The sequence below is a fragment of the Bubalus bubalis genome, chromosome 11 (genome assembly GCF_019923935.1).
Source record: "Bubalus bubalis isolate 160015118507 breed Murrah chromosome 11, NDDB_SH_1, whole genome shotgun sequence".
Taxonomy (NCBI): domain Eukaryota; kingdom Metazoa; phylum Chordata; class Mammalia; order Artiodactyla; family Bovidae; genus Bubalus; species Bubalus bubalis.
Window position 1 is genome coordinate 56618418 of NC_059167.1, and position 18984 is coordinate 56637401.

Below are 18984 nucleotides of genomic sequence, written 5' to 3' on the forward strand. Positions count from 1 at the left end.
CAATGCTAGAGGCCAGGAGACCTTGGCCTGGAGGCAACTAACTGATTAGCTCAGGGAATTTTCTAAGCCTCTTGGGCTGGCAAACATCTAAAGGCTAACTAGAAAATCCAAGTCAGATCTTTCTCTGGATTCTGCTTCCTCTGTTGTAATGGACTTCCTTGCCTGTCACCACCCCTCCTGTGCCAATGTGGCCAGTTCCACCCTCCTGCTCCCCACAGCAATCTCTCTTGCATATCCCTTGTCACTCAGTCCCAAACAAGACATTATTAATATCCCTGTACTTGCCAGTGGACTCTGGGGCTTGGCCATCATCCCCCATTCCAGCTGATGACCAGTTCCCATTCACTGCACACACATGAGCTGAGCCTATTTCAAGCTGCTTATCTCAAAACCCTTTTGCACACCCTTGACATCCCTGTCTCTCCATTTAAGACAACCATTCTTTTACTGAGATCGACCATCACTGCTTGGTCCCTTGCTTGCTTACAAACATGACAACAAGAAGTTAATGCTAAACACACTGGCAGCTTCAGTTCTGGGACCTGGGCCTAACTTTCAGAAAGGAGCCCTTTATTCTTTGTTTATTGTAGGATGAATGTCCTACAGAGGAGAAGGGCACTCTCTTGCTTAGGGCCCCTGCAGTCGGAAGGGAACATGAGCATCCTCACCTAGGTGGTTTGCAGGAATCTGAAAACCTTAACACTGTGACTTGCAATTCGAATGCACAAAGCAGGCTCAGCTCCTCGGAGAAAGAGCTGTCTGTGACCCATGTGGAGCAAGTCTTTAGGGAGGACTTTGTGTCCTCCTTTAACAAGACCAGAACTGCTCTCCCTAACCCCCTAGATAATCTCCAGAAAACAAGAAGTTTCTCTTTAAATATAGCCATCTCTTCAAAAAAAAAAAGATCGCTACTTACCTATATAGGTCCACTTGGATCCTGCAAAGAAGAAAACAAAGGAAGTAAGTACAATTGAGCTTGAACACGTTAGAGAAAATACGACAGATTTTACTATTATTATCTGGGGGATGGGGGCATGCCACACAGCTTGTGGGATTTTAGTTCCCCAACCAGGGATTGAACCCAGGCTCTCAGCAGTAAAAGCTCTGAATCCTAACCACTGGACCGCCGGGGAATTCCCCAGATTTTAGTTTTAAATGGGTGAGATTGAAAAGGAGGTAAATGCTGAGAACTTCAAACTTTTTCATTGTGGAGAAAAGGGAATAAACCCTTTTTGCACTGTTGGTGGGTATGTAAATTGGTACAGCCACTATGGAAAAGAGTATTCAGGTTTCTCACAAAAATTAAAAACAGAACTACCATATGATCCAGAAATTCCACTCCTGGGTATTTATCCAGAGAAAACAAAAACTAATTAGGAAAGATATATGCACCCCCCATGTTCACTGCAGCATTATTTGCAACAGTCAAGATGTGGAAAGAACCCAAGTGCTGCCCATCAATAGAGGAATGGATGAAAAAGATGTAGGATATATATATACACACATATATACACATACACATGTACACACACACATACACACCATGGAATATTACTCAGCCATTGAAAGAATAAAATATTGCCATTTATGACAACATGGATGAACCTAGGGGGTACTATATTAAGTGAAATAAGAGAAAGATAAATACTGTATGATTTCACTTATATGTGGAATCTAAAAAGAATGAACAAACAAGACAAACAGTTATAGATACAGAAAAAAACGGTTGTCACAGGAGAGGTGCATAAAGGAGAGGAAATAAATAGGTAAGAGAGATTAAGAGGTATAAACTTCCAGTTACAAAATAAATGAGTCACCAATATGAAACGTACAGTGTGAGGAATACAGTCAGTAACTGTAGTATCTGTGGATGGTGACATATTTTAAATGTATAGGAAAAAAACACTAATCTATATATCAGGAAATAACATGCTGTTGTAGGTCAATATACTTCAAACTCACTCATAGAAAAGGAGATCAGATTAGCGGTTCCCAGAGGGAACGGGTTGGGGCAGGGGGAACTGGATAAAGGTGACCAAAAGGTTCTAACTTCCAGGAATAAGTCCTAGGAATGTGATGTATTAATACAACATGATAAATATAATCAACATTGCTGTATGTTACATATGAAAATTGTTAAGAGAATAAATCCCAAAGAGTTCTCATCACAAGGAAAAATTCTATAAACTTTGTACATGTATCAGATAATTAGATGTTTGCTAAACTTACTGTGATAATCACTTCATGAAATATACGTCACATCATTATACCACACACCTTAAATTTAAACAGTGCTTTATGTCAAGTGTATCTCAATAAAACTGGGAGAAAAAAATTAAACACACCACCTTTCTCAGAGTCTGTGTCGGAAAAACTGCCTCTCAGAGCACCTGTGCTTCCAGGGAAGGGGCACAAGGCAGTGATTCTCTGCAGGGGTCCAGGGGTAGGGGGCTTCTTCATCAGAAGCCTCCCGTATATCTTAGAAAAGCCACATTTCACTATCCAAATTGTTAATAAATTCACAAGGCTCAAAACTCAAAAGCTGCCAAGAGGAACACAGTGAGGGCACTTCCTACCACCCAACCTCCCTGCTTCATCAGACTCAACCAGTTTCACAGCTGATGGGAACCCCTGCACAGTGTGACTGCATACAGGTATCTGTATTCTCTTCCCTTCTTTTTTTTCACACAAATGCTGGCCTCTGGGAAATGCTGTTTTGCATCTTGCTTTTCCCCCACTTAACAACGCAGCCTAGAGAAGAGTTCAAGCTCATTCCAAAAGGAAGGTTTTTATTGAAGGAAGCTGCCACCGTCATCACCGGAGTTAGAATTCCATGGGTGGCGGCAATGTGGATGAGAGGTCCTGCCAGGACTGTAATGAAAGTCACCTGTCACCTCCCACTCACACCCTTCACTCATAAAAGTCCTTCATGCTAACAACTAAATAGAGTTTTAAAAAGTCATTGCACAGATAACCAGCAGGGACCAATCGTATAGCACAGGGAGCTATAGTCAGTATTTTGTAATAACATATAAGGATAAAGAATCTGAAAAAGAATATATATGTATATATGTATCTGAATCACTTTGTTGTACACCTGAAACTAACACAACATTGGAAATTAACTACACTTCAATTTTTTTAAAAGAAAGTCGTTGTGGAGCTATGCTCTTGACACACTTCCCTCTTCATCTCCAGAGAGAATCTTTGAGCTAGAGGCGGTAGTCCAGACCCCTTAGAGTATTTGCTGCCTTTCCTCATTAAAAATGCCCATAACCTTGAACACAAGAAATTTCACATACAGTTAATTTCATAGGAGGTGCATAGAACTGTGCTGGTTTTTTGTTCTGTGTGTTTTTTCCTTTTTCTTTCTTTTACTGTAAACTTCTTTGCCACAACTATTATTGCCACAAATTGTTGTTGCATAATTAACTGGCAGTAAGACATTTCTCCCATGAAAGATCAAATAACTGGTTGACAATTTTTGGTTTGGCAGTTGGATTTCTACTGCATTAGCATTCCAATGCATTAGCATTTCTTCCAGTTAATGATGTTATTGATGGCTTTATCCAGCTGACCAGTGATGATCATTAGCACCAAGAATTGGTTTCTTACTTTGAAACAAACTACACTGGCGGAAAAAGAGGCCAAGGGCCTCAAAGGTTGAGCCAATGTTTTCCACAACTTTGAAACATCTATCAACAGATAGGTGACAAGATGCCAAGAATCCACCATAGGGTAGAGGCTTTCACACTGCAACACAAAGCTCAGGTATAAACATGCACCCTCATACTTGGAAACTGGTACCTCTCTTAAGGAAGGAAAAGTGTGATGCTGATTGAGGAGATGAATCAACAACAAACAAACAAAAAGTATAAAATACTATGAACGAAAGACTTGGAAGGCAAATGCTTAGGTACAGCCCACAAGATAAAATCAGTTATTTGCACAGTATTACTATGAATCTACATACATTTTAAAATATATCCAAATATTTTATATTTGTAAGAAAGTCTTTTAAATTTTTATTTATTTCTTATGTTTCATTATGTCCTTTAAAAATTTTATTGGAGTAGATTTACAGTGATGTGCTAGTTCCAGGTATATGCAAGCTGAGTCAGTTATATACATACACATATATATATCTCCACTGCTTTTAAGATTCTTTTCCCATGTAGGTCCATTACAGAGTATTGAGTAGAGTTCCCTGTGCTTTACAAAAGTCCTTATTAGTTATCAGTTTATGTATAATAGTGTGTATATGTCAATCCCAATCTCCCAATTTATCCCTCCTCACCTTTTCCTCTCCAGTAACCATAAGTTTTTGTACACTTGACTCAATTTCTGTTCATTATGTCTTTTTTGATGTCCTGCTTTTACTTTTTATTATTTTATTTTCTACAGCAAAATTGCCTAATGGGCCAATTAGTTACGCCTTGAAAATGCTTGTGGCAAAGAGGTGTACCATGAAAGTATCCAGGACCCCACTGCCTGCTGCCTGCCAAGTCGCTTCAGTCGTGTCTGACTCTGTGCGACCCCATGGACTGCAGCCTACCAGGCTTCTCTGTCCATGGGATTCTCCAGGCAAGAACACTGGAGTGGGTTGCCATTTCCTTCTCCAATGCATGAAAGTAGAAAGTGAAAGTGAAGTCACTCAGTCGTGTCTGACTCTTAGCGACCCCATGGACTGCAGCCCACCAGGCTCCTTCATCCACGGGATTTTCTGGGCAACAGTACTGGAGTGGGGTGCCATTGCCTTCTCCCCCAGGACCCCACAGACCCCCTGAAACCTACTATGGACTGGACAGGGCTTAATAGTCCCTAAATTCACCTCCTCTGAATCAGCAGTTAGATGAAGACATTCAGAACCATAGTGAGCCCAAACTTCTATGTGACCCCCAGGTTTACTTCTAGCCTCTCATTGAAACAATAGTGAAAAGGGGAAAAAAAAAACCCAAACATGGCTTGGGAACTAAGCTACAGAAAACTTCAAACCACTTTTCTGAACATTTTCCTTTGGCGTTCTGTTTGAGGGGTTTTATTAAAATACAACCATGGATTTCAGAGGTAGAGGAAGCCAGAGGATTGTCACTTAGCTGGCCAGAGCACTTGGAGGCCCAGGATGTAAAATCTCACAAGGAACAGGGAATTTCATCTCAGTGCTTCCCTGGAGAGGCATAGGCCACTCAGTGATCCTGGAGGCCACCAGGAAAAAACATCTGCGACTGCTGAGCGGTCCTGCATTGGCCAGAAATTTTAATTGCACCTGCACCAAAATCAAACTATGGCCTTAACAGCCTGTATCTTCTGCTCCCTTCCCCGAAGCTTGCTAAGCTGAGGTTTCCATACTGTTGCAGCGCTCATCCTCAGATGCGGCATCAGCACAACGCTCTGGTAAGCTCAGTGAGACCGCGTGCCTCTGGGACTGTGGGCTCAAGGACGCAGGCCTGGGCACATGCACTTAAAAAGCAGCAGAGCAATCTTTCCTGCCCTCGTTTCGCTGAGCGACCCTGCTTGAACCTCAAGACTTGGTGCTTTGGGTATAAATGGCCGTGTCTGGAGGGGCTCGAAAGCTGGAGTCTGGAGAAGAGAGGCACCGTAAAATGAAGGGGAGGGTGATCTGGGTCAGGGGGTCTCACTGGATGAAGGTCAGTGCCCAGTTTGGTTCATTGTCTGCTAGAACTGAGGTCAAGAAAACTTTATAAAGGAAGGGTACACCTTTGCTTTATTTGGAAATGGCCCCTCCTGGTTTCCCACCTCTCACTTTAGGGGCAAGGATCTTCACAGAATTAAATTGTCCCCCACCCAGGCAGGCCAGGCAAAGGCCCCTCCCTTTGGCTGCACCTCAGTAGCTTCCTGGGGGCGTCATCACTTCTTTCCAGGTGGATGCCTGTTAGAACCTGCAGCCCCAGCTTATCCTGGGCAGGGAAAATGTCCTGGCTGCTTTCGGAGGAAATGATATTTACAAAGATTCAGGTCAGGGGTTCTGGGCCCTGCTTGCTCCCTGTCCTGGATGCTAGAACCTTCCCTGACTAACCGACGTCCGGGGAGCCCAAAGCTGCCCAGCTCTCCACACCAGGCTCAGGCAGAGCAGGTTCTGCAGAATTCATAGAAATGTTACCCCCACCCCCTCCCCCAGCAACTGAGAGTCCCCAGGTTATCTCTGGAAGATGCTTGACTTTTATTATGCCCTCTCCCTCCCTGACCCCGAAGTTTGCCAGTGCCAGTCACTGAGAATTCAGGTGCTCCAGGAAGATCCCCTGGAGGAGGTCATAGCAACCCACTCCAATATTCTTGCCTGGAGAATTCTATGGACAGAGGAGTCTGGCGGGCTACAGTCCATGCAGTTGCAAAGAGCTGGACACGACTGAGTGACTTAGCATGCATGCAGGCAGAAGGCAGACCACTTTCTCACCCACTTCCCCCCTTAACCCCCTTAACCCCACACTTGGGTTAATACTGAAACTTTACATCTCGGTGAGTTTTGCTTTGACTAAAAAGCCAAGAAACCTGCCTGAGGAAGAACAGAATAAAAGCTGTGTTCTTAGAATCAAGGGGGTAAGCAGGCTGGCTGCTCAGTGTAGAGTGAAAGTAGATTTTTTTTTTTAAACTGAAAACTTTCCCCAGCCCAACTGGGAGAAGGGAAAAGAGAGAAGGGCAAGGAGGAGGGGGAGAGGAGGATCCAGAGGGTCAGAGAAGCCCAGTGGGCAGGAGGAGCTGCCCCCAGAGTGAGGGGAGAAACAGGCTTTCAGAAGAGGGTCGGTAAAGGGCTTCTCTCTCGTCTTGGAGCTAAAAAGGAGATTTCAAGTCAGACTCTGGGTTTCAGTGCAGCTTTCTTCAGAGGGGAATATACATTAAAGTCTGCAGTTTTATAAACTAATTTCCACTTTTATAATTCCTTTCTCCCATCTACTTTCTCCCCCACCAGATGAGGAAGATAACTACCAAGCATATCAAGCCAGCTAGTGGACTTGAACTGAATTAAGAGGAGTGACAAAGCTGCGGACAGCCAGGCTCCCTCTGCCTCTCCTACCATGCCCCATGGGCACCATGCCCTCTGATGGGAGGGGCTCCAGCTTTCATGCCTCTGAGCAGAACCAACTTCTCACCATCACCACCCAGCCAGGGACTATGGACTGGCAGCCATTCTAGTCACTCTGGGCTCTTCTAGGAATGTTTCAACCTAGCCTGGGTCTAGGAATGGTCGCCGGAGAAGGCAATGGCAACCCACTCCAGTACTCTTGCCTGGAGAATCCAAGGGACGGGGGAGCCTGGTAGGCTGCCGTCTATGGGGTCGCACAGAGTTGGACATGACTGAAGCGACTTAGCAGCAGCAGCAGGAACGGTCGCACCTACAAATGTCCATACAAACATTTGGGGCAAACTCTGTCAAGGGCACTAGCCACCATCTGTTACTCAGGAAGTTTCTGTAAGTCACCATCTACTCCTCCAGAAAAGGGCTCACCCAGCTGTGGAGACCCAGTCAGAAGCCCTCACTTAGCTGGTGGCTATCTACAGGCTTCCCTGATGGCTGGGGTAAGGATCTGCCTACAATGCCGGACACACAAGAGAGCCAGGTTCGATCCCTGGATCGGGAAGATCCCCTCAAGGAGGGCATGGCAACCCACTCCAGTATTCTTGCCTGGGGAATTCCATGGACAGAGATGCCTTGGGGGTTACAGTCCATGGGGTCCAAAAAAGTGGGACACAACTGAGGACTAACACTATAGCTGCTGGCTGCAACTCATCTCCCAGACACAAGCCCTTCTACCATCTCCTGCTACTGGCTGGGCACCACCAGCCTCCATCCCTTCAGGGTTCAAAGCCCTAACTACACTCAGAAATAAGTTTATGCACGCTCGTCTGAGGGCACGTCGGGCACACACGTACAACTTCAGAGTAGTAGAGCCCTTCTGGAGAAAAACGGTGATTAGGATGAGATGCATCATCTCTTTGACTTGGAGGTAAAACTTAATGGTAAAGAGTCTCTCCTCCAAAGGAAAGCACCCACCACTGTGCGAACCCTCCCTGGTAAAAAGGCTGCTCAGGAACACCCCAGACACTCCTCTGCCGCCTGCATGTGGATCGGGGCACAATATTTTACCTCCTAGTTCTGTTTCTCCTACCCGGGTTAGCAAATTCCCAAGCCACCTCTCCAGCGCTGCGGGTGGGTGTTGGGGGGTGTACTCCCAGAAACGTATTTTAATGCGAGGGCAATGTGCGGCAAACCGCTCCCGCACTACCCCGCCCACCCTGCGAAACCAGAAAGGATCCTGCATTCCAAAGGAAAATGAAGCATCCTTTGTAAAAACGTGCTGTTGGAGACCCTGCAGGTCCTTCTCCGCTCCCCGCAAATAATTTTACTTTAACGAGCCGCGTGAGGACTCCTCCTGCCCAGGTGTGGCTGAGCGCTCGGGATTGTTCGGAAAGAAGAGGCAGAAGGAACTTTACCGTTGAGCGGGGCTGGGCTGGAAGGCTGTTCCTTTAAGACCACGAGCAGGAGCACGGCCGCCGCGTGTAGGCTGCGGAGAGGCATCTTCGGGCGGCTCCCGGCGCGGGCGGAGAGCGCGGGTTGCGGGCGGCTGAGCTCTTTCTCGCCCTCTGGCTCTGGCGCTGGGGCCGGCGCGGCTCTCACCGGGATCTTGTGAGCACAGCCAGGGCGTCGCGGCCAGCACCTCTGTTCTTTGGGCTCCTGGCCTCCCGCGGGCTGCTTTTATGGAGCGACTCAGCCCCAAACAGATGATGTCACCGGGGATGGGGTGGGGGGGGAGCGGTGGGGAGAACGCCCTGCCTACAGGAGGTCTGGCGCCCCAGTTCCAAGGTGAGTTGTAACCCTGACTTCAGCCGCTCTCCGCGGGGCAGTGGTCCGGGCGCTCCTCGAGCCGGGGCTGGCGCGGAACCCAGTTCTCCGTGGAAGCCGCGGGCGGGCGGGGGAGAGATACGCCTGCCTGGACCCAGTGGGGAGGGGTGCGTCCAGAGACGCGCTTCAGTGGCCACGACCTTGGACTGTCATTGCCTCTACTTGAGAAGCCTCCTAAGTACTATACCAGTCTGGGCCAGAGACTCTTTCTGTGCCTCCATCGTGTGCTTGCCTGGACTGGGCACACCTTACGGACTGGACGAGACACCTAGGGATTAGGAGGGGTGGGCTGCATTCAAACTCAGAATTTCTGTGAACTGTACAGTCAATTCACAGAAAGGTCCTGAAAAGGTCTTACCTTTGAAATATAGACGCAAAGAAATTAACAGGTAAATAGCTCGGGGTTGAGGGTGCACTGTGAAATAGAAATAGATATGTAGGTAAAAAGAAGAAATGAACAGCTTTGCTAAGCAATCAGACTTTCACCTTAGAGCAGATATAACTAGTTCATAATATCAGTCTTTCTCTAGGAAGCTGGAGAGGAAGAAGGGGGTCCCTTTTCTGGGCACTTGGATGAAAGAAAGGGACTTGCATGATTTCTTGAGCTCCTACTTGATTTCCCAGGTGGCGCTAGTGGTGAAGAGCCTGCCTACCAATCTGGGAGACATTAGAGATGCTGGTTCGATCCCTGGGTTGGAAAGATCCCCTGGAGGAGGGAATGGCAACCCACTCCAGTATTCTTGCCTGGAGAATCCCATGGACAGAGGAACCTGGTGGGCTCCTGTCCCAAGGGTTGCAAAGAGTTGGACCTGACTGAAGCGACTTAGCATGCAGGTCACTCAGTGTAAGACTGTGTACCAGGCATTTTGCCTCTTGGCTCAGATTCATGTTGGTGTTGTTTTCAGCGCATGTTATCAGCACCCGTTGCTCATTTTTGCCCACTTGACTCACATGTCTATATTCTTTTAAATATATATACAGTGTGTTCAAGTTAGTTGCTCACTTGTGTCTGACTCTTTGGGACCCCATGGACTGTAGCCTGCCAGACTCCTCTGTTCATGGGATTCTCAGGCAGGAATACTAGCATGGGTTGCCATTTCCTTCTCCAGAGAATCTTCCCTACCCACGGATCAAATCCAGGTCTCCATCTAGTCACATGCTGATACTTGTTGTCTGATCCCCTTTGTATTTAGTCCACGTTCAGTCGTTAAGTCAAAGGTCTTACTAACTTGCTGCCTCTGGCGTTCGTTGAATTTTCCTGCTGCTGCTACTGCCACTTGCTGTTCCCACCACCAGTCTTGTTATTGGCGCTTCTGACTTCCGTAGGTCCTCTGACTGTGTCTGGTCCCGGTGGTTTGGCTCTGTTTCCTTCCTGCTCAGTGACTCTGCCTATTCTCTTGGCTCCCTGCCGCCCACAGGCATTGTTCAGATCACATGGCCTGCTGAAGTGTGCCCACCCCCAGCCCTGGTACAGGACCCCTGGTTTTGTGACCTGAATCATCCTACCCTCTTCTCTTGGCCACAGTTACCTGACCAGCCCTCACCCCTCTGGTCTGTGCTGATCTCAGTCCAAGTGGGCTCTCAGGCTGGCCTCAATGACTGATGAAGCTGCTTGTCCGTGATAGTTTTGGAAGGACAGACCAGCTTTTCTGCTGAAGACACAGGAAGCACATGCCACCCACATTTCAAGGGGTGCTACTGTTCTGTTCATATCTGCTCAGCCATTGTTTGGGTTAATAAAGGGCTATGAAGTCTTGTTGAGGAAGTTGTTACAAAGACAATCTTGTTACAAGCACTTTCAAACCGGGGTAGGCTTAGGGATGACCTTTTCTGCTTATAACTCTTAATCAAGAGCCACACCTCTAGGGTGGTGAGTGAGCGTTTCACTATCGTTCTTAAGACATTCATATCTCTGATTCGTCATCTAGGTCTTTACAAGATGAAGTGCACTAGAGGAACACAAGAGGTTGGGGAGGAGCTGCTGCAGGTTCAGAAATGCACACCATGGAAGTGAAATCATTCACTCCACATTTCACCACTAGTTCAAAGGAAGCTGGATCAGGCACACACATTTTATTACTCCCATTCCATTCTGTCTGGCTAAACAGTAAGTCCAGTTTCTTCTTGAGCATGCATCTCTAAGTGTTCCCCAAGGATCCCCAGAGATGGAGAAGTTTAAAAAGGGGATGGATTTAACAGGATGTTGTGAACTGAGTTTCACTGAGTTAGACAAGGCTGTGGTCCTAGTGTGATTAGATTGACTAGTTTTCTGTGAGTATGGTTTCAGTGTGTCTGCCCTCTGATGCCCTCTTGCAACACCTACCCTCTTACTTGGGTTTCTCTTACCTTGGGCGTGGGGTATCTCTTCATGGCTGCTTCAGCAAAGCGCAGCCGCTGCTCCTTCTCTTGGATGGGTGTATCTCCTCACTGCTGCCCTTCCTGACCTTCAACGTGGGATAGCTCCTCTAGGCCCTCCTGCACCCGCGCAGCCACGGCTCCTTGGACATGGGGTTGGACCTCCCAGCCGCAGCCTCTGGCCTCGGGCGTGGGGTTGTTCCTCCTGGCCGCCGCTCCTGACCTCGGACTCGGGGTAACTCCTCTCGTCGCCGCCCCTGACCTTGGACCCTGGGTAGCTCCTCTCGGCTGCCGCCCCCGATCTTGGACGCAGGGTAGTTCCTCTTGGCCGCCACCCTTCAGGCATGGGGTCCTCCCGGCTTCTTCCCCTGTCCTCGGACGTGGGGTAGCTCCTCTCGGCCGCACTTAGTACGCTGGTCGCAGCCGCCTGCGCTTAGTGCGGCTCAAAATTCTCCAAGCCAGGCTTCAGCAATATGTGAACCGTGAACTTCTGATGTTCAAGCTGGTTTTAGAAAAGGAAGAGGAACCAGAGATCAAATTGCCAACATCCGCTGGATCATGGAAAAAGCAAGAAAGTTCCAGAAAAACATCTGTTTCTGCTTTATTGACTATGAAAAAGCCTTTGACTGTGTGGATCACAATAAACTGTGGAAAATTGTGAAAGAGATGGGAATACCAGACCACCTGACCTGCCTCTTGAGAAATCTGTATGCAGGTCAGGAAACAACAGTTAGAACTGGACATGGAACAACAGACTGGTGCCAAATAGGAAAAGGAGTACGTCAAGGCTGTATATTGTCACCCTGTTTATTTAACTTATATGCAGAGTACATCATGAGAAACGCTGGACTGGAAGAAACACAAGCTGGAATCAAGATTGGTGGGAGAAATATCAATAACCTCAGATATGCAGATGACACCACCCTTATGGCAGAAAGTGAAGAGGAACTCAAAAGCCTCTTGATGAAAGTGAAAGTGGAGAGTGAAAAAGTTGGCTTAAAGCTCAACATTCAGAAAACAAAGATTGTGGCATCCAGTCCCATCACTTCATGGGAAATAGATGGGGAAACAGTGGAAACAGTGTCAGACTTTATTTTTCTGGGCTCCAAAATCAATGCAGATGGTGACTGCAGCCATGATATTAAAAGACGCTTACTCCTTGGGAGGAAAGTTATGACCAACCTAGATAGCATATTCAAAAGCAGAGACATTACTTTGCCAACAAAGGTCCGCCTAGTCAAGGCTATGGTTTTTCCTGTGGTCATGTATGGATGTGAGAGTTGGACTGTGAGGAAGGCTGAGCGCCGAAGAATTGATGCTTTTGAACTGTGGTGTTGGAGAAGACTCTTGAGAGTCCCTTGGACTGCAAGGAGATCCCACCAGTCCATTCTGAAGGAGATCAGCCCTGGGATTTCTTTGGAAGTAATGATGCTAAAGCTGAAACTCCAGTACTTTGGCCACCTCATGCGAAGAGTTGACTCTTTGGAAAAGACTCTGATGCTGGGAAGGATTGAGGGCAGGAGGAGAAGGAGACGACAGAGGATGAGATGGCTGGATGGCATTACTGACTCAATGGACGTGAGTCTCAATGAACTCCGGGAGCTGGTGATGTACAGGGAGGCCTGGCGTGCTGTGATTCATTGGGTTGCAAAGAGTCGGACACGACTGAGCAACTGAACTGAACTGTGAACTGAGTTTGATGGAGAGAAAGGAGAGGGTTGGGATGTTTATTATTATTATTATTATTTATAGCTAGATCAAAGATCTGGTTAATTGGTAAAGAATGGATAGCAATTAAAAGAGGATTGAGAATATAAACAGAGACCCAATTGTTCTAAGTGCTTTGTTTTTTTTCTTTCTAGTTTTACTGAGATATAATTGATACATAGCTCTGTATAATTTTAAGGTATACAGCCTAATGATTTCAGTTACATACATCATGAAATGATTTCCACAATAAGTTTAGTGAACATCCATTGTCTGGTATATGTACAAAACAAAAGAAAAAAGGAAATTTTTTTTCCCTTCTGATGAGAACTCTTAAGATTTACCCTAAAAACTTTCATATATAACATACAGCAGTGTTAGATTTGTCATGTTGTACCTTACATCCCTATTATTAATCTTTTTTTTATTATGAAAGTATAACAGGAGACTTGGAAAATACAGAACAAGGTTACATATAGTTCCACTATATATTACAATTATTTTTTAAGTAGATAAATTAAGATTTTTAGTTGGAGTTTCAACATCAAACTCTCAAAAGTTAATTGAATATACAGAGAAGTAGAAGGATATAGTAGACGTAAAAAGCACTATGAATTAATTCAGCATAATTTAGATTTACATGCATGCATGCTAAGTCGCTTCAGTTGTGTCCGACACTCTGCGACCCTCTGGTCTGTAGCCCACCAGCCTCCTCTGTCCATGGGATTCTCCAGGCAAGAATCCTGAAGTGGGTTGCCATGCCATCCTCCAGGGGATCTTCCCAACCCAAGAATCAAACTCCCATCTCTATGTCTCCTGCCTCAGCAGGCAGGCTCATTACCGCCAGTGCCACCTGGGAAGCCCTAATTAACCTTTTAACTGGAAATTTATACCTTTTGACCACCTTCATCCAATTCCCCTGCCCCTCTACCTCTAATAACCAGAAATCTGACCTCTTTTTCTATGGGTTTGTTTGTTTGAAGTGTAATTGACCTACAATAGTGGGTTTGTTTCTTTTTTTAAATTTTAATCTTCTGATATCAGCGGGAGGGAAAGTAAACAGAAATGAATGATATGATCAAACTTATGAAACATTGAAGCTGAATATCAAGCCTCTCCCTTCCATACCTCAGCAAACAGCACAAACCTAACCAGCTTTAGACCCCAACTCTGGAAACCCTCCCTGCTGGAGGCTTACTGGGCCCTGTGCAACTGAACATGTATGGATTTGCCTTGCCAGCAGCAGATGAGGCTGTTGTCAGTCGATAAACAGCCCATTACTCAATGGATTAAGGCAGAAAGTGCACTGTCAGTTCTCAAGAGATAGTACCAGGCCAATGAATGCCACACCCAGATGGAAGGTTCCAGGGAGCAGAGTTTCTCTCAAATGTTACTACGTGTGTATCAACAGGAGGGTGAGGCTGATGAGTCAAAGGGCAGAGGAGTGGAAGAAAAGTATACCAGATTTTGTGTCAAGAGGTCTGGACTAAAGTGTCTGCCCCACCACTTACTGGATGGCCTTGACGGTGGTGCAACTTCTCTGAACTTCAGTATCCTCATCTCTAAAGTACAGATTGACATCTTGGCCCCAGGGTCATCGACAGTACTGATATATGGCTGAAATGAGATAAAGTGGGTGGAAACTTCATTCATTCATTCACCCTTTATGTGCCAGGCACTGTGCCAGGCATAGGCCTTGCTCAGAGAATATGTAAACATAAAACAAACCATGTCATAAATATTAATGTAATTATTGGGTTGGCCCAAACGTTCTTTTGCCAACCCCAAACAAACGTTTCGGCCAACCCAAAAGGATTGTAATAAGCTTGATGTATAATCAGAAGAGTCCCACTCTGTCCTGGGGCTGTGAGGGACCACATCATCTGTGTAAGGGTGAGATTCTGTGACTTCCTAAAGCCTCTGAAATGCACAGCTAATGCCAGGCTCTTCTTTCTCAAAGCTGGTGCCGTCTGGCAGTATGTGCCCCTTACACAAGCTAACCATTGGCTTTTCAGGCGTAAAGATTAGAGTACAGAGATTTTTATTTCTTAAGGTGAGAATTCATTCTTCAAATAGTGTCAGTCAATGAGGAAAGCCCCTTTGGATGGGGCAAAAGAAAAGGCTCGTGGGAGGAGATCTAACATTTCTTGAGTGCCTGCTGTTTGCCAGTTTATTCTTACAACAACCCATAGGGATTAGTGTTGTGTTTGCTGTATCATGGAAGAGACACATGAGGCTTGGAAAACTAAAATCCCTTCCTTGCACAGGTTCACAAGGCTTGAGTAACAGAGACTGAATTTTCAACCAGATAATTTTCTAGAAAGATTTAAGGCAAGAGGGCAGCAGAAGATAAGATGGTTGGATAGCATCACCAACTCAATAGACTTGAGTTTGAGCAAACTCTAGGAGATAGTGAAGGACAGGGAAGCCTGGCGTGCTGTAGTCCATGGGGTCGCAGAGTCAGGTATGACTTTGCAACTGAATAGCAACAACAATTTTCTGTCTCCAAGGCCCAGGCAAGCATTTTCCATGGCTGCGGTAACAAATGCCTCAAATGAGGATGCTGTATTTCTGGGTCCCTCTGAGATGTGGATTCTAGATGCTGTGATTGTGTTTTGTTGATCTGGGGTACAGTGAGCCACTTCTAGCAATCACATGATGCTCTGCCCAGGACCCGACTGTATGCTTCTCCCCAAGTGCCATGGGGAGGGATGCTGAGGGACCCTGAACTCTGATCACTGCATAGAGCATCTGCCCAAATGGGATATGAGGAACCTGAGACCACAGAGCTTTGATTCAATCAGTTCTCTAGCAAAGGAGACTATGAGCCCAACCATGTAATTCTTTGTTATATTAATGAGCTCTGCTTTGACCAGGTAAAGGGAGTGTGGAGGGAAGGTGAGGTAGAGGAAAGGAAGAAAGTAAGGAAAAGGCTAAGAGAATGCTTGGCCTGGGCGTTGGCTGAGGGAACAAAAAGCCAAGGTGTGCATGGACCTGTTGATCCCAGTACAAGTGTCAAGGTCTTTGAAAATGCAATCACTTTTGCCACTTTCTTCACATCTTTTTTTCCACTTTTGCAGTTGTGGCTTAGAGTCATAACCTCTGTATGAACCCTAGCTACCATGCTCAGTTTCAGGCAGGATCAGGTGGAGGGCAATGTGACCCACAGAAAAGAAAGCCAGACTCTTGACTCTGCCAGGAACCAGCTCTGGGCCCTTAGCAAGTCTCTAGCCCAGTATGTGCCTTAGTTTTCTGATCTGTAAGTTGAAATAAGAGTGTCTAAGCCCAGCCAAGGTGATGGATGTAGAATGAGACCACATATGGGAAAGTACGTTGGAAAACAAAAGCATCTGACATATATAAGATACTCCTGAGTGTGGGCTTGAAACAAAAGGAAGTTGTCTTGATCTCAGCCTTGGTTTACTAACTTAAACTGAAATTTGGATTCCAACAAGGGGCCATAAGTTCTTACCCAGCCCCTGCCACCAGTTACCATGGTAACTAGTGACTCTGGTCCAATTATTTGTCCATGGACTCCCAACTGCTGCTTCTGTCGAATAGGGAATAATGGCTTCTCACCAGAACTTTTTTTTTTTTTTTCCTTCTGGGACTTTTATAAAGCACTCTGTGTAACTGATAAAAATGATGATAAATCAAAAGCCTATATAACAGGGAAGTTTGCATTTTAAGTGAAAATAAACCTTGGTGCAATATGTGTTATCTCTTTCCAGGTGAATTATTCTGAAATCCATGGTTAGCTGACACCAAGACTGCTTAGGAGATATCATTAGACTATAATAGCTTAAGGTTTCTCATGCCCATCTCTCCTTTCACATTGTCTGGTGAGACCCACTCTCCTCTAAGCTCAGAGGCTTGGTCCAGATCCTGTTCTCACTCTCAGTCTGCAGCACTGTCCTCTCTCACCACTGTGTTGTAAACCAAAATGCAGTCACAGACCACATTCTAGCAAGCTCACAGATACCTCCATAAAGCAGAGTCTTCATATCAACTCTGACCACTTCACTGATGGTTAGGGAGATCAAATGGTGGAGGGGAAAGAACTTTGGCATCTCATGAACCTGGGCTTTGAGACTCAGCTCCACCACTCACTTCCTTTGTGATTTTGAGCAAGTCACTTAACCTCTCTGAGTCTCAGTTTTCTACTTTTTTAAAGATGAAGGCCATATAATACATCCCAAAGAGCAGGAGGAAGGAATAAATATTATGAGCGAGGCATGTGGAGAACTTAGCACAGTGGCTCATAATAAGTGCTGTGTAGATACGTCAGTGGTTCTCTGCTGTAGAAAGGTCTTGACTGGCTGAAGGGGGAGACTATTTCATCCCATAGTTTCTAGTTTGGGCAACCCTATTAGTTTCTCTGGTTTGAGCAATCACACCAAATTCATGAACCCTAAGAAAGAATGAGTGATTTCCAAGTGTCATTCCCTGCAGTTACACATTGGCCTCTCAAAGAATTTAGCTTTTGTCATAACAAGCCAGTCTTCCTGCTGAAGCAATGATGCCTTCTAACTCAGTAGACCTGAACCACGTGTCCACAGGAAATGCCCTATCACCAGACTCGTGGGGCTGGGAGGTATTCTTGAGTTCAGAGATGCCACATTCTATCAGCGTAAACTGGCAATTTCCTCTTGTTTGGATGCTCTAGTTCTGTGCAATGGCAGGAATGTATCATCTGATCCCTCATTTCAGTTCCTTTCAAAGAAGACTGGCCAGCACCCCCCAGAAGCTTGCATTTCAGTTTGCACTCGTCTCCCCTGGTTATTGGGTGCTGGAACACGTGGGGTGATTCTTCTGCCCCTCGGCCATCTTATTTCAGTTGCAGTGGCTGATGAAGTCCTCAGGAGGCTGGAAGCCCAGTGCCGCTGGCACAGTCAGCTGCATGACCTGCACAGACGAAGGCCAGTGAGCATCCTGACAGACCTCTCCGGTCGGGTCGCCTCTGTGGCCAGAGGTCAGCTCTGTCAAGGATCCAGCTTTCTGTCTAGCTGTGAGAAAGGGCGCAGGTGTATCTGATGAGCAGCAGGGCAGGCAGCCAGCCAAAAGCTCATAGTTCTCTCACCCAAGGCAACACAGCCAGCGAACAAGAGATACTTCCTTGTGGAGCGGCTGCATAGCAAACCCACTGAGATGAGTTAAGAAGTCTTACCTATGGAGCTGTTAATAGCTTCTTTTATAAAATTTTTATTTGATATTGGACTATTCTTGATTTATTGTGTTAGTCTCAGGCGTGCAGCAAAGTGGTTCAGCTATACATACACATACCCAGAGCTTGCTTCTTCATGCCCGTCTCCCTCCCCATCCTTGAAATACGAGTTTGGAGCTCACTTTGTAGTGGAATAAATTATAACTAGATTAGTTATATCTACATCCTAGTTGTTTTTTTTTTTTAAACACAGATATGCAAAACTTCTCTTTGATATTGCCTATCTATTTTCTCAACTTGACACGGTTTCTTGGGTAGTAGAAATGAGGACAGGATGCAGAGAGTCCTTAAAGGGTATTCAAAGAATCAGAAAATGAAAACTCAGAAACTTAGGTGCACTCTTCAACTTCTGTTTTCCCTGGGGGGATGGGAAGGGGAAATAGCTCCAATACCTCAGTCATTCCACTTTTATCATAGAGATTGTAGCACTTAATTCCAATGAGGATTTGTAAAATTCTTTTTGCGAGGTTTAGGAAGGATACTATACTCTAAAATTATAAAGTGTATTGATACCTGTAACAATTTAGTTGGTTAGTGGTTTTTAGTGGAGGCATTAGACATGTCTGTGATAAGAAGGAACCCAGGGCTTATTCCTCCTCTGACAGAACAAACAAGTTGACGCAGGCCCAGTTCACAGGAAAGAAATCAGTTCAGAGATCTTGGTTAGGAGAAATCCCATCATAATAGGTCTCATATAACTAGCTGTCAGCAGGAGAAAAATGCTAAGAAGTGGGGAAGAGGGCAGAGAAAAGTTCTGGAAGGAAGAGTTCGAACTCGTAGCCATTATCTGGACAAAGAGGGAGATGCAGGGAAGTGAAAGATGGTACCGAGGGCTTCC

The 18984-nt window shown here is 45.8% G+C and overlaps 1 protein-coding gene across 3 annotated transcripts in view; it reads right to left on the bottom strand.

Annotated features, from left to right (window-relative positions):
• Positions 1-8923, bottom strand: part of CA12 (carbonic anhydrase 12) — a 60356-nt gene extending 51433 nt beyond the window's left edge. For 2 of the 3 annotated variants that reach the window (XM_006079943.4, XM_006079941.4), the window contains exons 1-2: positions 8452-8921; positions 917-937 (exon numbers count right to left, since the gene is read on the bottom strand). In XM_006079943.4, the coding sequence (XP_006080005.1) occupies positions 917-937; positions 8452-8536 (106 nt within the window). In that variant the 5' untranslated portion in view covers positions 8537-8921. Of the gene's footprint in view, positions 1-916; positions 938-8451 lie in introns of all 3 variants that reach the window. The other variant, XM_025295731.3, reaches the window with a different exon arrangement.
• Between the last annotated feature and the right edge of the window lie 10061 nt (positions 8924-18984).